Source organism: Palaemon carinicauda, chromosome 6, assembly GCF_036898095.1.
Source record: "Palaemon carinicauda isolate YSFRI2023 chromosome 6, ASM3689809v2, whole genome shotgun sequence".
Taxonomy (NCBI): Eukaryota; Metazoa; Arthropoda; class Malacostraca; order Decapoda; family Palaemonidae; genus Palaemon; species Palaemon carinicauda.
This window is the reverse complement of record NC_090730.1, coordinates 168,014,898-168,030,224: the sequence shown is the minus strand read 5'-3', so window position 1 is coordinate 168,030,224 and position 15,327 is coordinate 168,014,898. Positions and strand designations below refer to the sequence as shown.

The 15,327-nt window shown below is 36.6% G+C and overlaps 1 protein-coding gene across 1 annotated transcript in view; it reads right to left on the bottom strand.

The window, feature by feature from the left end:
- LOC137642807 (mitotic checkpoint serine/threonine-protein kinase BUB1-like) overlaps positions 1-15,327 on the bottom strand; it is a 90,244-nt gene that overhangs the window by 13,334 nt on the left and 61,583 nt on the right. Inside the window, 7 exon segments of the mRNA XM_068375681.1 lie at positions 3,091-3,144; positions 3,146-3,250; positions 4,033-4,182; positions 5,375-5,506; positions 8,632-8,751; positions 11,187-11,328; positions 11,716-11,880. Coding sequence (XP_068231782.1) covers positions 3,091-3,144; positions 3,146-3,250; positions 4,033-4,182; positions 5,375-5,506; positions 8,632-8,751; positions 11,187-11,328; positions 11,716-11,880 — 868 coding nt within the window.

The following is a 15,327-nucleotide window of genomic DNA, read 5'->3' as shown; positions in this document are numbered from 1 at the left end:
CACCCAGAGCTTCCTCAACTCCATCCATCCACCCAAACCTTGGCCTTCCTCTTGTACTTCTCCCATCAACTCTTGCATTCATCACCTTCTTTAGAAGACGCCCATTTTCCATTCTCTCAACAAGGCCAAACCACCTCAACACATTCATATCCACTCTAGCTGCTAACTCATTTCTTACACCCGTTTTCACCCTCGCCACTTCGTTCCTAACCCTATCTACTCGAGATACACCAGCCATACTCCTTAGACACTTCATCTCAAACACATTCAATTTCTGTCTCTCCGTCACTTTCATTCCCCACAACTCCGATCCATACATCACAGTTGGTACAATCACTTTCTCATATAAAACTCTCTTTACATTCATGCCCAACCCTCTATTTTTTACTACTCCCTTAACTGCCCCCAACACTTTGCAACCTTCATTCACTCTCTGACGTACATCTGCTTCCACTCCACCATTTGCTGCAACAACAGACCCCAAGTACTTAAACTGATCCACCTCTTCAAGTAACTCTCCATTCAACATGACATTCAACCTTGCACCACCTTCCCTTCTCGTACATCTCATAACCTTACTCTTACCCACATTAACTCTCAACTTCCTTCTCTCACACACCCTTCCAAATTCTGTCACTAGTCGGTCAAGTTTCTCTTCTGTCTGCAACCAGTACAGTATCATCCGCAAACAACAACTGATTTACCTCCCATTCATGGTCATTTTCGTCTACCAATTTTAATCCTCGTCCAAGCACTCGAGCATTCACCTCTCTCTCCACTCCATCAACATACAAGTTAAACAACCACGGTGACATCACACATCCCTGTCTCAGCCCCACTCTCACCGGAAACCAATCACTCACTTCATTTCCTATCCTAACACATGCTTTACTACCTTTGTAGAAACTTTTCACTGCTTGCAACAACCTTCCACCAACTCCATATAACCTCATCACATTCCACATTGCTTCCCTATCAACTCTATCATACGCTTTCTCCAGATCCATAAACGCAACATACACCTCCTTACCTTTGGCTAAATATTTCTCGCATATCTGCCTTACTGTAAAAATCTGATACCATACAACCCCTACCTCTTCTAAAACCACCCTGTATTTCTAAGATTGCATTCTCTGTTTTATCCTTAATCCTATTAATCATTAACTCTACCATACACTTTTCCAACTACGCTTAACATCGACAAAATCAATGATAATGCATAAAATAAGGTGGATTAAAACCTACATTGTGAAATGAGACATTTATGGTACTAAAATTATTAAATTCATAAATTTTAATATTTAGATATCCATAATGCAAATTTTACTCAAAATATTAAAGGCTATGACTATTTTCCCAAGTACATCAACCCCCAAACTCTACAAATGCATTTGTGATTTCTCAGTAAGAAAGGTCTCTTAAATAGGGAAAAACCCTCCATTTTCATCTTAACAATAACATTTTATGACAATGTGAGCAACATGGTTCAATTGTATGAGTATTTCCCATAAAGCATCATCATTTCTGTCTTCAAACGCCCTTCAATATATGAGAGAGAGAGAGAGAGAGAGAGAGAGAGAGAGAGAGAGAGAGAGAGAGAGAGAGAGAGAGAGAGAGAGAGAGAGAGAGAGAGAGAGAGAGAGAGAGAGAGAGAGAGAGAGAGAGAGAGAGAGAGAGAGAGAGAGAGAGAGAGAGAGAGAGAGAGAGAGAGAGAGAGAGAGAGAGAGAGAGAGAGAGAGTGTGTGTGTGTGTGTGTGTGTCAAAACACATTCAATGGAAAACAATGGTAGTTACCGATGTAAGAAACTACTCTGGATGATCTTGAACCACAATGGATTCGAGGACAAGGGTCACCAGAAGAGTAACTTGACGCCAATGGTCACGCCTCTTATGGTCAAGGAGGTCTAAATCATGAGTGCGCACTCTAGCTCTCAGAGGCGTAAGATTTCTCCTCAAGGATGGCTCTAAGTTACGTTCCATCGTAGCGAAGAACGTCTAGGGGATGTGCGAAATGGTGAGGTGTGCACCCACTTATTCCATACTCCTGTCGGGGTGTGTGTGTGTGTGTGTGTGTGTGTGTGTGTGTGTGTTTTTACTGCATGCTGGTGCTACACGGGCTACCACCACAGGCTCAGGAGAGAAGGGGTTGTCTAGTGGAGACAGGTGCTCAGGTGTGTGCACTTGTTTTGAGAGATGTTGTTCGTCAACACAGTGATCCTTGTTACACTTAAATACAGGCAGAACATGCAGAAGACATGCAAAAACTAAGCATGTCTCCTCCTCTAATCTCATGTGGAAATACAGACTGGTGTGATGGCGGTTGACTTCGAAGGGAGGAGCCTGAGAAGACAAGACACTCTCTTTTCTGCTCTCGAACGAGATAAGCCAAAGGTACCCAGAGTGGAGCAGAAAAACACTCCTGCGCTTCTTTCAAAGCAAGAGCCGTCACCAACAACTCCTGCACTTCCTTCAAAGCAAGAGCTCTCATCAACAACTCCTACACTTTCTTCTAAGCAAGAGCTGTCACCAGTGACTCCTTGGAAGGGGAGCCTTGCAGTCCCAAGGAAGTCTAAATCACTTGCAGGGTGTCATCAACCTGAAAAGCAGATGAAGACCCTCCTGAGGGAGAGACCTTCCTATTTCTCTGGGGGAAATGGAAAGGTTTCCCGATCTTGAGACTTGTCCCAAAGTCAAAGGGCCACCACTCTCCTCCGGAAGCCGGTGGGGAAGGGTCGCTGAGAAGTGTACAGGGAGTCAAAGGTAGAGGAAAACATCTTTTTTTTTAACTTTAATGGCTGAAATCAAAATGTGTGCTCAGTGAGCAAACAGGCCCAGCCAGTAACTACCAGCCACCTGTTTACACCTACCTATAAAAGTTTAACTGCTGTGTATTCCAGCTTCGTTGATATCTCTCCTATGTAAAGGTTGGAAGTTTTTATTTGCGTGGCGCACAGGTAAATTATGTTCAATGGATTTGAAAACTATATAGTTTGAGTTAATAAAACAAAATGTTTCTGAAATACAGTAATCCTAGATGGACTACAACATTCGTGAGGTGACCATGCAATACACGAGCACCAACATCCTCACCTGATGGTCATTATCATCATCATCGTCACTCTCACCATCCATATTGGTAGGGAAAAACTGTTACATTAAGAGGGTCAACTGTTGTAGCTTGAAAGACTTTAGCATATGCTCCCTCTCCTCGCAAGCGGCGAATGTAAAACATTTCCTTTCCCAAAGTCAGCTGGAATAAAATTGAGATACAATATACATACAAAAGACAAGTAATATAAATAAAATCTATTACACTGACATAATACATTAATCAGATCAGTATTTTTAGTCATTCATTTTTTTATAGTAAAGGATGACCTGATATGTAGCTCATACTTTTAGCATGGTATTGTTATCTTGGTTGGCCTAAAGGTACATCAAAGACTTGGAGAATAAATAAAATCAAACTAAAAACCCATGGCCAGTGAATTGAAATAACATATCAACTAAACAGAAAGTGATTAAAACTCCTCTAAATGAGGGTCCCACATCCAAGAGGGCCAGCAGTTTTCTCGAAATGTTTAATATGTTTTAACCCTTATAGGTTATACACATCTACAAGCTGGGTGACATAGGAAGTAAAACAGCTTTTTTTTTTTTTCTTCAAACCATTACTTATAACTTTTAGGAACAAGAATATTGGAAAAATTACACAAAATTTCAGGACAATAGTGAAAATTTCTGTATTAGTAAATTCCACTTCTTTCCCCATGTATTTTTCAGTTTTAACATAATTAAACAATTGGAAAAATGTATCTTACTACTACAAACTGATGTCACAGGGCTTGTTTCATAGTTTAATTTTATTTATTCAACATTATCTATCTCAATTAATTCTACTTTTTCATTCTTCTTTAGTAATTCATTTTTTACTTCCTATCTTTTCTGTACTGATCTGTAGTAGTAGTTGTAGTAGTATTATCATAAAATGCTAAACTTTACTTATATGATGAGATGAAAATAAAATTTTACCTCCATATTTGGCTTAAGAGCTGGTAATTTTTCACCCATCTGTACATATCCACCACGTTTCTCCACTTTTTCATTCAGTTGGCTTAACAGCTTCGCAATCAATTCTTTGCAAAATGGATCGATCTTCTCAGGAAAATTTTCCTTTGATGCCTGAAAGGAAAAGAATTATCTTTAAAACAGTAGCAATCTTCCTGGTTCATATTGTAGTTGTTATAAAATACCTGAAATAGCTCACATTCAACACAAACTTGAAAAAAATTTAAACAATATTGCAGAACAAAAATTAACATGTAATGATGGATTAATAAACCAAGTGTGTTGAATGGAGCAGTGTGTGTTGGAGGGCTCAAAGCTGAGAGGTCTTGTATGTGTAGGAAGTAACTAATATAGTGAGAACTTTATAACTCAAAAAGGTCCATCCACAATAAAACTGGGACTTGCAGTGTTTTGTTTCTCTGTAAACCATCTTACTGTATTCAACCTTTCGTCTATTCTATACTTTTACTAAATTCACACTTATCCCAAATCCTTATAGACTGAATAAATCTTTGGCTAACAATACTTTAACTGTTCAATGTCAAAGTAAAAATACCACAGATTATTTTAAAGTAATTTTTTTTTATTTAGCTTTTAAAATAATCTTTAGCCCTAATTTATGGTTCTCTCCAGTCCAGGATTGATCAAGAAAAGTCATGACAAAGATGCCTCAATTTATTTCTGAATCTGGACATTCTCCTAGAAGAGCTGCTTACCATAGCTAAAGAGTCTCTTCTACCATTACCAAGAGGAAAGTAGCCATTGAAAAATTACATTATTACAGTGCAGTAACCCCTTGGGTGAAGAAGAATAGTTTGGTAATCTGTGTTGTCGGTGTACGAGGACAAAGAAGAATATGTAAAGAATAGACCAGACTATTTGGTGTGTGTGTGTGAGTGTAGGCAAAGGGAAAATGAACCACAACCAGAGAGAAGGATCTAATGTAGTACTGTTTGGCCAGTCAAAAAACCTATAACTCTCTAGCGGTGGTATCTCAACGGGTGGCCGATACCCTGGCCAATCTTACTACCTTATTATCAATAGCTGATTCAATATCTATTACATAGGGGAAGACACACAGAATGTAAGGAAATACAGTCCAAAATAACTATTCATCCTTAGAAAAATATTAACATGCACATCGTATTTATTCTTTCTGGTAGATTTTTAGTTGTCATCTAGAATAAATGCTGTAGAGTATAATATTAATTCATCGTTCTTATGATATAAAATATATAGTAATATAACTTACAATAAAGGTACTACATGATTTAGTAGCTTTTATCATAAAACAAGTAATTCATACCTTTACAGCAGTATATCCCTTGGACTCTGCTTTGGGAGTTGATAGCATCGACATTTTGTCTATCTCCATTAACATCATTGCAGCCTTATGAGGATCAAACGTATTATCATCTTCTTCAGGCTTAGTACAATTCTGTGGAAAATATATTGATAACTTTCAGGTTTAAAGGTTTAAAGGTTTAAAGGTCGCTTATGAATGGCAGAGGCAAGGGACAGTGACATTGCCCTAGCAATCAGGACAATGTCCTAGAGACTGACCATATATTATATGATCAGCGCCCGAGCCTCCTCTCCACCCAAGCTAGGACCAGGGAGGGCCAGGCAGTGGCTGCTGATGACTCAGCAGATAGACCTATAGGCTCCCCCAAACCCCCCAACCTTAGCTCACAAGGATGGTAAGGTTGCAGACACTAATGGCACTAACGAGTCTGAGCGGGACTCCAACCCCCGACTGGCAAACACCAGGCGGAGACGTTACCAATCAGGCCACATAAAAGCTCCAACAACACTACAAAGAGAATGGCAATATAATTCATTATGATGAAAGATAAAAACAAACAATTAAGAAATGTATCAACTTATTATATGACATCACATGTACTGTAACCACCGTGCCCCTCCAAAAGACTTTCCCAACACCGAAAACCAGTCTGCATTTATTTGTCTGACCTAAGAGCAAATTTGTAATTAATATCTTCACAGCACATGTACCTATAAAACAATTATATGAACCAAAGGAATATAATTTTGTTTTGGATTATAAAATTTAGGCCAGAAGCCAGGCACCATAACCAGAGAGGTCATTCCATGCTGTCATAAATACTATAATGAATAATTTCAATACTTCTTTTAGATTCATTTGCAATTCAAAGAACGTAAACTTCGAAAAATTAATAAACAGCTCCTTTATTTAGTATAAGAATGTTTACAAAATAGATAGTGTAAGTGAGGATGCTGGGCACTATTTATTAAAATGCTTTCACACATTAAAATATTGAGTCAATGATTTCCTGCTTAAATATATATTGGAGACCAATACCTGAATTCAGAAATCAAAATATGGAACTATGACAATACTAAGCTTTCCTTCCAAAAGAAGCTAAACCAAGTAATGAGTGCTCTCAAAACAGTGTATAATGATGGAATATAATAGTCTATCTATGTAATAAAAATAAAGTGATAAAATAAGGTGACAACACTAAGAAGGTACACTAGGTGCTAGTTCTAAAGAAATTAAAATCTTAGATCTTTGCCTGAGTGAGTCGTCGACTGGGTAAAAAATTGTTCAGAAAAAGACACTAGAAAAACATTCATTCAAGTATTAGTGTTAACCTTGCACTGGGAAAAATGTTCTTAGTTTTGAGATTAAAGACAACTAAAAGTATACTAGCAATAAAAGAGCACTGGAGTGAAGGTCATCTTGTTATTAAAATATCTATAAATCCTGAAGAGGAAATACCTCAAAGAAAAGGGACTGCCTTTAACATCCTCTTGCTGTAGTTAGCAGTACTTTGTCAACATCATCACTTAGAAGATGGTGGACATCAGAAAATGCAGAAGCTTCTAACACCTGTCTGTCCTTCGAAAGGATTCAAGCAGTCCTTAATACTAAATATGACAGTAACTCCTAAATATATGGCTAAACTTCCAATTTCACAAATACAATTCTGTTTATTGCAGAAGCAATAGATACTGTGAAACATGAGTCAGATAATTCATGTTGGAATTCACTACTAGAATTTATAAGACCAATGGGCTAATCTATCACGCTCTCAACAATATCAAGGTCTTCCCCACTACTGATGCTTTAAAAAACGAATTTGAGTATTGCCAGAGAAAGTGGTGAAAAGGTATCATAAGCATAAAGGACAATGCTGAGGCATATAAAGAGAAATTTGTTAAACACAAAACTCTAGGATCTGGAGAATTCATACAGATGATAATAATGATACAGAACATTGGGAAGGGATAAAACCAGCGGTCTAGGCACTTCAAAGGTTTTTCGACAGAAGTAAATGTTGATGGACACACTCCTTATATGAAACATAGCTTACCTAACATCCCAGGAATAACAAAATGCCTTTAACCACTACAATATATATTTGATTATACAAAAAGAAAGAAAAAACATGTTACTGCAGGAATGCTTTTAACTATAGAATCTGGAAATGTCAAGCCTACCCCTTTGATGCGCAATTATCCTCATTCATCATGCTTAACACCACATCAAGGATGTTTTTGAGCCTTCTCAACATCTCCAATCAGATACAGCTTCTTCTAATGAAAATAATCCTTATGACATTCTGTCGGATGACTCAAATTAGCTTGATGACTTACCACTGCCTACAGTGCTCGACTACATCAGCACTAAGCACTGTGCATCACAATATAAAGGTTAACAGGGGAGAAGAATCAAGATTTAAAACAGAAGTGTAACAATAATATTCTATAAAATTTAGTTTTAAATACTATATCTAATACTACACACAATTTGTAGTGCTGTACAAACAGTACTGTATCCAGAATGTACCCAAATCAGGTAAATATATGAAATATCCTACACTTTATTATAGCATTTTTAATGATTTTGAAATTACATAGTTTGAAATAAGTAAGGAATTTTGGACCAATTCTCTGTAAGTCAACACCTAACTGTTCTATAAATTTTCTTTTGCTTTTGGCAGCTGGACAAAAGCAAGAGAGAAATTAAAGATAGGAACTATAAGTTATCTTATTTTTGCACTGTAGTTTCTCTTTTTATTTCATTCTTTACTTTAATTTTCTTTCTAAGCACTGGGTTACTATTTTTGGTAATGTGTATTTCCCCAATAGGAAGACTGATTAGGTAATAATCATCATCATAATAATAATAATAATAATAATAATAATAATAATAATAATAAGAATAATGATGATGATGATGCAATTCGACTGATGTAATTTTAAAAAATAATCATAGCAAATTATGACAAAGAATTTTTATTCTACATATGTCAGGCACCTTAAACCTGTAAATACATAATCGAATATTAATCTTAGATTCCTAGTTTCAAAATAGTATCTAATTCAGAATATTTTTAATAAATAAATTATATACCGATACAATGAATATTAAATTTGAATAATCATATGCTATGCTCTTGACAGTTACGCTTATGTATTCGGAAAATGGGAGAAAAATATAGCTCGCCATCCAAAACATCTTTTGGGCCTTTACAAACTGTGTATATATATCGCTGATTATTTCTATGAACATACCTTAGATGTTGCATTAGCGAGTTTTGATTCGGCAATACTTTCGCCTCTTGACTTGTCAGCAAGGTACCCAGACTTTGTGAAATCACCTGCATGCAGAGTAGCTCCAGTTTCCAGCACTGACTGAAATTTGATAGGTATACTTGTTAAATATGACAAATTTTGAGACAATTTCTACTTTCCCTAACTACGCAAACCTGAGTCCTTTCCTCAGTTTTGTATTTGTACCAAAACAGACTTTAAGTCCTTCACCAGGGTTGAAAATAAATTCCTGTACAAAGCAGTCTGTTTCGTAGGGGATCCCAATTAGTGTGTGCCTCCCATGCACTGCTTCCGGCTTCTTTTTTTCTATCTGTTCTTTCTTTGGTCTCTTCCTACCTCCTCAGAATTTTTGCTTTCATTTAAACTTTCTCTAACCTTTATACCTCACCAACTAACAATATTTAGAACAGTATCTAGAAAGTTACAAGAGTAACTCAGTAGTCTCGATAAACTGGTGAATAATAAACGATATGCATTACACAGAAAACTTCAAGAGAGACTAAAGATACAAAGAATTTACGCAATATGGCCCAGTGCGTGGACCAGGCAGACCATTCAGCATTGCAGTGCGACTTTGGGAAAACCCGGCCACTGCACTATGAAGTAAAAGCTAAAATGGTTGGACAGCAAGAGGGAAGAAATAAATCTGAAAGAGGTGAAGTAAAAGCTAAAAACTGATTGCACCAAAGACCCATAAGTAATGCCTACAGTAAATCCCACGAGATGCACTGATAGCATTAACCTCTACGCACTACAGGGCTAAATAAAATAGATTTTTAATTTACATAACTTCTTAAGTTGAGACCAATTTTATCAATCATACAGAGGTCAAATTTCTGGTAATGATCATGGCCAAATATTCACTGATTTCTCTGGAATTGTAACAAACACAGACGGTCCTCCAATTGATACTTAAACTCATTTATTTCTTTTTTGTAATAAAAAAAAATTTACCAAGCTGTCACTGGGAGCTGTTATATGTAAATGACCTAGTGTTTAGAGAAGTGGTGTCTGAAGGTTAGGAAAAAGAATTTCAATCACAATAACTGATATGATTTGGGCATGCAATAAGGGATATGGAACAGCTGGTTAGAAAAGCACGATATATGGAATCATAGGACAAAGACATGTGGAAAGCAAAGAAAATCTAGGCAATAAAACAATGAAAACCTTATGGTAGAATGAGCTCAGAACAGAAGAAAATGGAGAGAACTCATTTCCTTTTGAACCCACCAATGGAAAAGCTAGCATTGTAGTACACTGTTTATAATGATTTTTTTTAAAATGTAAAATGTGGACATTTTTTACTTTCATGATTTGAATTTAAGAGTTTATTAAAAGAATTTTGGTTACATGGACCAGGAAGGCCATTCAATATAGAAATGCAAACAGGAAGGAGTTCAGTAACTAAAAGAGGTTGGTCAGCAAAAATAGAAGGAAACATATCTGAGGTTAAGGTAAAGGCCTCAAAATTGGATGCAGCTAAGGACCAAAAGGATACTGCAAAGATCTTTTAACCCATGGTGTACTGATGACATTAAGTAATATAAATAAGTATATGTTAAAGGTTCATGTATTATCTAAGGATGAGAAAGGTCTATTGTTGGAGAGGTAATTAGATATAAAATGCCAGGGAGTAAACAGAATATATAAAGGAAATGAGTATTAAAGATATATATCTTTCTGATCAAATCATTTTCAGGTAGATGAATTGCAGTCTTGCCTTTAGAGCCATGCAAGTGTTTATTGGATCATGATAGACAAAACTGGGCTGCGACTTCAAATTTGTACTAATACGGTTATAAAAGACTAAAGGATTCTGGTAAATATTTTGAATATATCATTGTTTTGAATTACAGATAGTGTACTGACGTGAAAAAACTGGATACACATGAGAAGGATAGCTACAGAGGTACTTATACAATTATTAACCCTTTTACCCCCGGGCTATTTGGAAATTTCCAACCCTTAACCCCCAAGGGATTATTTTTATCCCATCACATTTTGCAGTATACATTTTTTAAATTGCTGTAACAGGCTTAATTTTTGTCATAGAAAGGTCAGATTGGTCCCATTCTCTTGGAAAATGCCTGAATTTTCTCAAAAAAAATTATCAAAAATATGAAAAAAAAAAATGTTTATAGCATTTTTTTGCAAGGACGTACCGGTACGTCCATGGGGGTAAAGGGATGGCTTTTGTGAAACGTACCAGTACGTCCTTTGGGGGTAAAAGGGTTAACACCATAGTGACTACAAAGACAAGAGATTCAGGCCAAATTTGCAACACTATTTTGAAATCATGAGGACTGGGACTTGGGACCTGGCAGTTGCTTGAGGACTTCTTTCAGCGAGAACACCTTCAACATCTGACAAAATCACAACATTGGATAATGCCTTCACGACTTCTTGCTTTGATAGAATATATTCAAAATGCAAAACTAGTAATGAAGGAAATGTTTGATCACCTAGTCCTAAAATGGAAGGGAAAATTTCAATAGCAATAAAATATTACCCACCTCTGCCTGAGAATTTGAGTTATGCCTGGTGCGGAATGGTTGGGTTGTTGATAATCCACCACAATGGGTAATTCCATGGATAGAGTTCGACCCTAATGTTGTGGAAGTTGTGGAATATCCAGAACTGCTTGATGATGATGACCTTGAATGAAAGTGTTTCATTGTAGAATCAATACAAAAAAAAAATAATAGTTAAAACATCTAAAACCTTAAAAACCCAATTTATAAATAAAACAAATACCTAGAAAAGATAAGAACAAAGTTGACCAATGTACCATAAACACAGAGACTAAGATTTAGGGCCAGGCAGAGGGTTGACGAGCTTTACCACCACAGAATCTGAATAGCCTCGACTGGATTTCTTAATACTGTACTCAATGATTTAGAATAGCATTTCCTCTTACATTCAAAGATCACAAGTGTATACGTTAAGGGAAAATATAGGATTATTACAGCGAAAAGAAAGTTACATGCATATCAAGTGATCTCTGAATTGTAAAGGAGCCAAGTCGATAAATCCAAACCTTACTTGTATTCTCTGGAAGCCTCCATAATAGGCGACAGTTGTTTGGCACTTAATCCAGGAGGGGATGATGCGGGACGAGTCACACTGGGAGGTGGCATCACTTCCCCACTGTTTTGCTCCTCTTCCTTATTCTCCTCCTCCTCTCCTTCTTCTTCAACTGGGAAGAAGCTGTAAAAAGCAAATCAAAAGTTAAGCTCAAAATTTTTTAGATTGTGTTAATGAAGATGAAATAACTTTCTACTGTACATATAATTGCCTATATAAAGCAATTTTTTAAAATATAAATATTTCGTTCACTCTTTAAGGGGGTCCGGCTGGCTAATGCCGCTTTTTAAGGAGAGGACTATGACATTTATACCACTTAATAATGTGACCTAGGATATCTCCAAATTGCATAGGATTTTTGCCTCTGACCTTCGGTTTTGCGACACCAGGCCGAATTATCCTGAAAATGAGTTTTTTTTAAATTCTATCTCCTCCCTTGTTAATTAATATTAATACCTTGGATTACTACTCTATATAGACCTGATGTAGAACTCCAATAATATGAAATTTTTTTTTTATAAAAGTCATTTTTTTTTTTGCTAGATATAAATTTTTTCATTATGGTAAAAAAATAAACCATAAAAATCTGGGAAAAAGATTAAGAAAAAATATATAACAAAAATGGGAAAAAAGGGCAACATTCGATTGTTTTATAATGTCTTTCTGAGTAAGGTACCAAATTTCAATGTTATATCTTTAAAACTAAGGGAGAAGGTAGAATTTGAAGGTCAATAACTAGTTTTAAGATACGGGCATTCAAAGTTTTTCTTTGTATTTTTACAAAGACAATAGTTTCAATAAATCCTGAATATTATGAATTTTATGCTCCTTTTTGGATATTAATAAACGAAAAAGTTCTTTACCATAATCTAATCATAAATGAAGATCCCTTTACTCAATATTTTGCTTCTTTTGGCTCCTGTCAGGCAAGGCAGCCGCTCCTTCATCCAAACCACTCTCACTCTCTCTCTCTCTGCGTCACTACCAATATTACCCACTTCTGAACTCTTAATAGAGCAAATTTTCTTCTTATGTTAGCAAGATGTTGAACTAGTCTTTTAATCCTTGAAATGATAAAATTCTTGCCGAAAACGAGAAAAACAAACGTAAAAATGAGTGAGTGTCAGAGGTCAAACTCAGACATGTACTCTCTATGAGGTTTGTGGTAGGACTGTAGGGCGAAGGGTGTAATTACTATATAATACATAGTATTGTGACTCGTGGAAGCTATACGGATGCCATTGTCGTAAGAGGCGACTAAAAGGGACGGGACGAGGGGGCTAGGAACCCCCTCTCCTGTATATAATCCTGCGAGACGTCAACAAAATATTTTACATTAAAACGTAATAATTACCAAATTTACGATAACAAGAAATACTGCATTTTCTTGTAGGGAACAATGTTTTTGATTTAATGAGTTATTTTTACTAATAACCCTGTAACTATGAAAGTAAGAAGAATTTTGACAAAATATTTTGTATACGTATTCTCCATTGCCATACGAAGCTTGGTGAATCTTTTCCGGATTTTGTGTTCTTTATTCCTATACCCCCAGATATTGGCATTCAAGCCAGGCCCCTTAGGCAGAACATACATACACACATATACCAAGGCACTTCCATATTAGTTACTAAATACAGTAAGATTTCTATTGTAACTAAATACATACATACATATACCAAGGCACTTCCCCCAATTTTGGGGGTTAGCCGACATCAACAATGAAACAAAACAAACAAAAACAAAGAAGGGGACCTCTACTCTCTACGTTCCTCCAGCCTAACAAGGGACTCAACCGAGTTCAGCTGGTACTGCTAGGGTGCCACAGCCCACCCTCCCATATTATCCACCACAGATGAAGCTTCATTGTAACTAAATAAAATGATAAATTCTCAATGTTGAATATAGCTTTACCATCTGCATATGTAGGAAAAGAAATAGAAATAAAAAGACCAAGAACACTCTATGGATAAAAAAAAGGCCTACCATTAAAAGGTTAAAGGTGTCATGTTTTAATTCTGATGTCATCTGAGGAAATACTCATCAGAGCATCAGGCAGGGAAGCCCAAACCCCATCTTCATGGTGCCCAACAACAGCAGTGACCTCCCTTGTAAAGAGCTTAAACTCATGGGTCGAGGGGTAGACTCAAGATCTGCAGTTCATTTGAATGCAAAGCTAGTGCATTACCACTGTACTAGCCAGGAGGCTAGTATTCTCATTAATCTTTACAGTATTTTCAATCTTAAAATAATCGAATGAATTTCTATCACAACCTGTCCACAAAAGAACACAATTTCAATGCAGAGAAATATACAATCTCGGTAGAATCCATCAACCATAAGATGTCTTATCCTAGTGGAAAAGGATTTCCAGTTGCAATAGCTCTAGATGAATAGAATTTTATCAGTCAGTTAGTAGAGTCCATCCGACTCTGTCCTTACTGTCACTCTTGTACATACATACATATACCAAGGCACTTCCCCCAGTTTTGGGGGGTAGCCGACATCAAACAAATGATGTCGGCTAACCCCTATTGTATATGCGTATATTTGGAAGAACCAGCTGCGGTCTGTCTCAAATTAAAAGTATTAGTATTTGGTTAGTTTGTTTTTTGTTATTATTGTTGAATGACTTTTGTTTGTAGTTCAGGTTTAATTAGAATTGTGAATAACCAGATTTCATAGACTTCATTTTTCATTTGATTGATAAGTGTATCCATCGTTCATTCACCTCATCTTTTACAATCTTATTAGTTCGATCAATTTTATTAATTCTTTTTACAGACTTGTTCTCTATTCATCCTTCTGCTTCAATCATGAATGTAATGTGGTGTGATTCTTTGTGAAGCTCCCCATGGATAGTCTGTGAGTGTACAGAGACCAGTTTTGACCAAATATCAGCGCATGTATAAGAGGCTGCCGGGTAACGTGTAGCTTGTTTTATGCCCTGGAAAAACTTATTTTTTTATGTCATAAGCAGTTTTGAACCTCGAAGGATTAGTAAATGCATTGTTTGTAAAAATTAGAATATGAAGTTAAAATTCCATTATAAGAGGTCCTAGGACCCAAAGATCATGATGAACGTGTCTTCAGTCTTCAGTAGACAATATGCAGTTGCGGTCTCTCTCCCTGGCACGATCTATCAGGAGATGGAGCTCATTGGGTAGCAATACGGGGTCAGCAACACTGCTATACTCAGGATGCATGATAGCTAATGATACAGGTATTGAGGCACTGGTGTTTGCAGCTTCAGCTTTTATTCTATCATCTCCCACTGCACTGCTACCCAAACAACAGAAAGCAGTCTTCCCAACCTTACTGCTATCTTCAGTACATAAATTCTCTTCTTGTCTTATGTGAATGAGCTTAAATAACTTTTTTCCACAACCATTCCCCTTGCCATATCATCACACTTACCAGGTACTAACACCTCAAGTCATGGACACTGCATTCAAAACGTATGGAGCAGTTGACAGTCGCAGTATGGCAAGAGCAGCTCTGATCTATATCAGGGCAAGCTGCAGTAACTGGCATTGTCCTCCATTCTCCTTTAGCATCCATAGTGCGGAC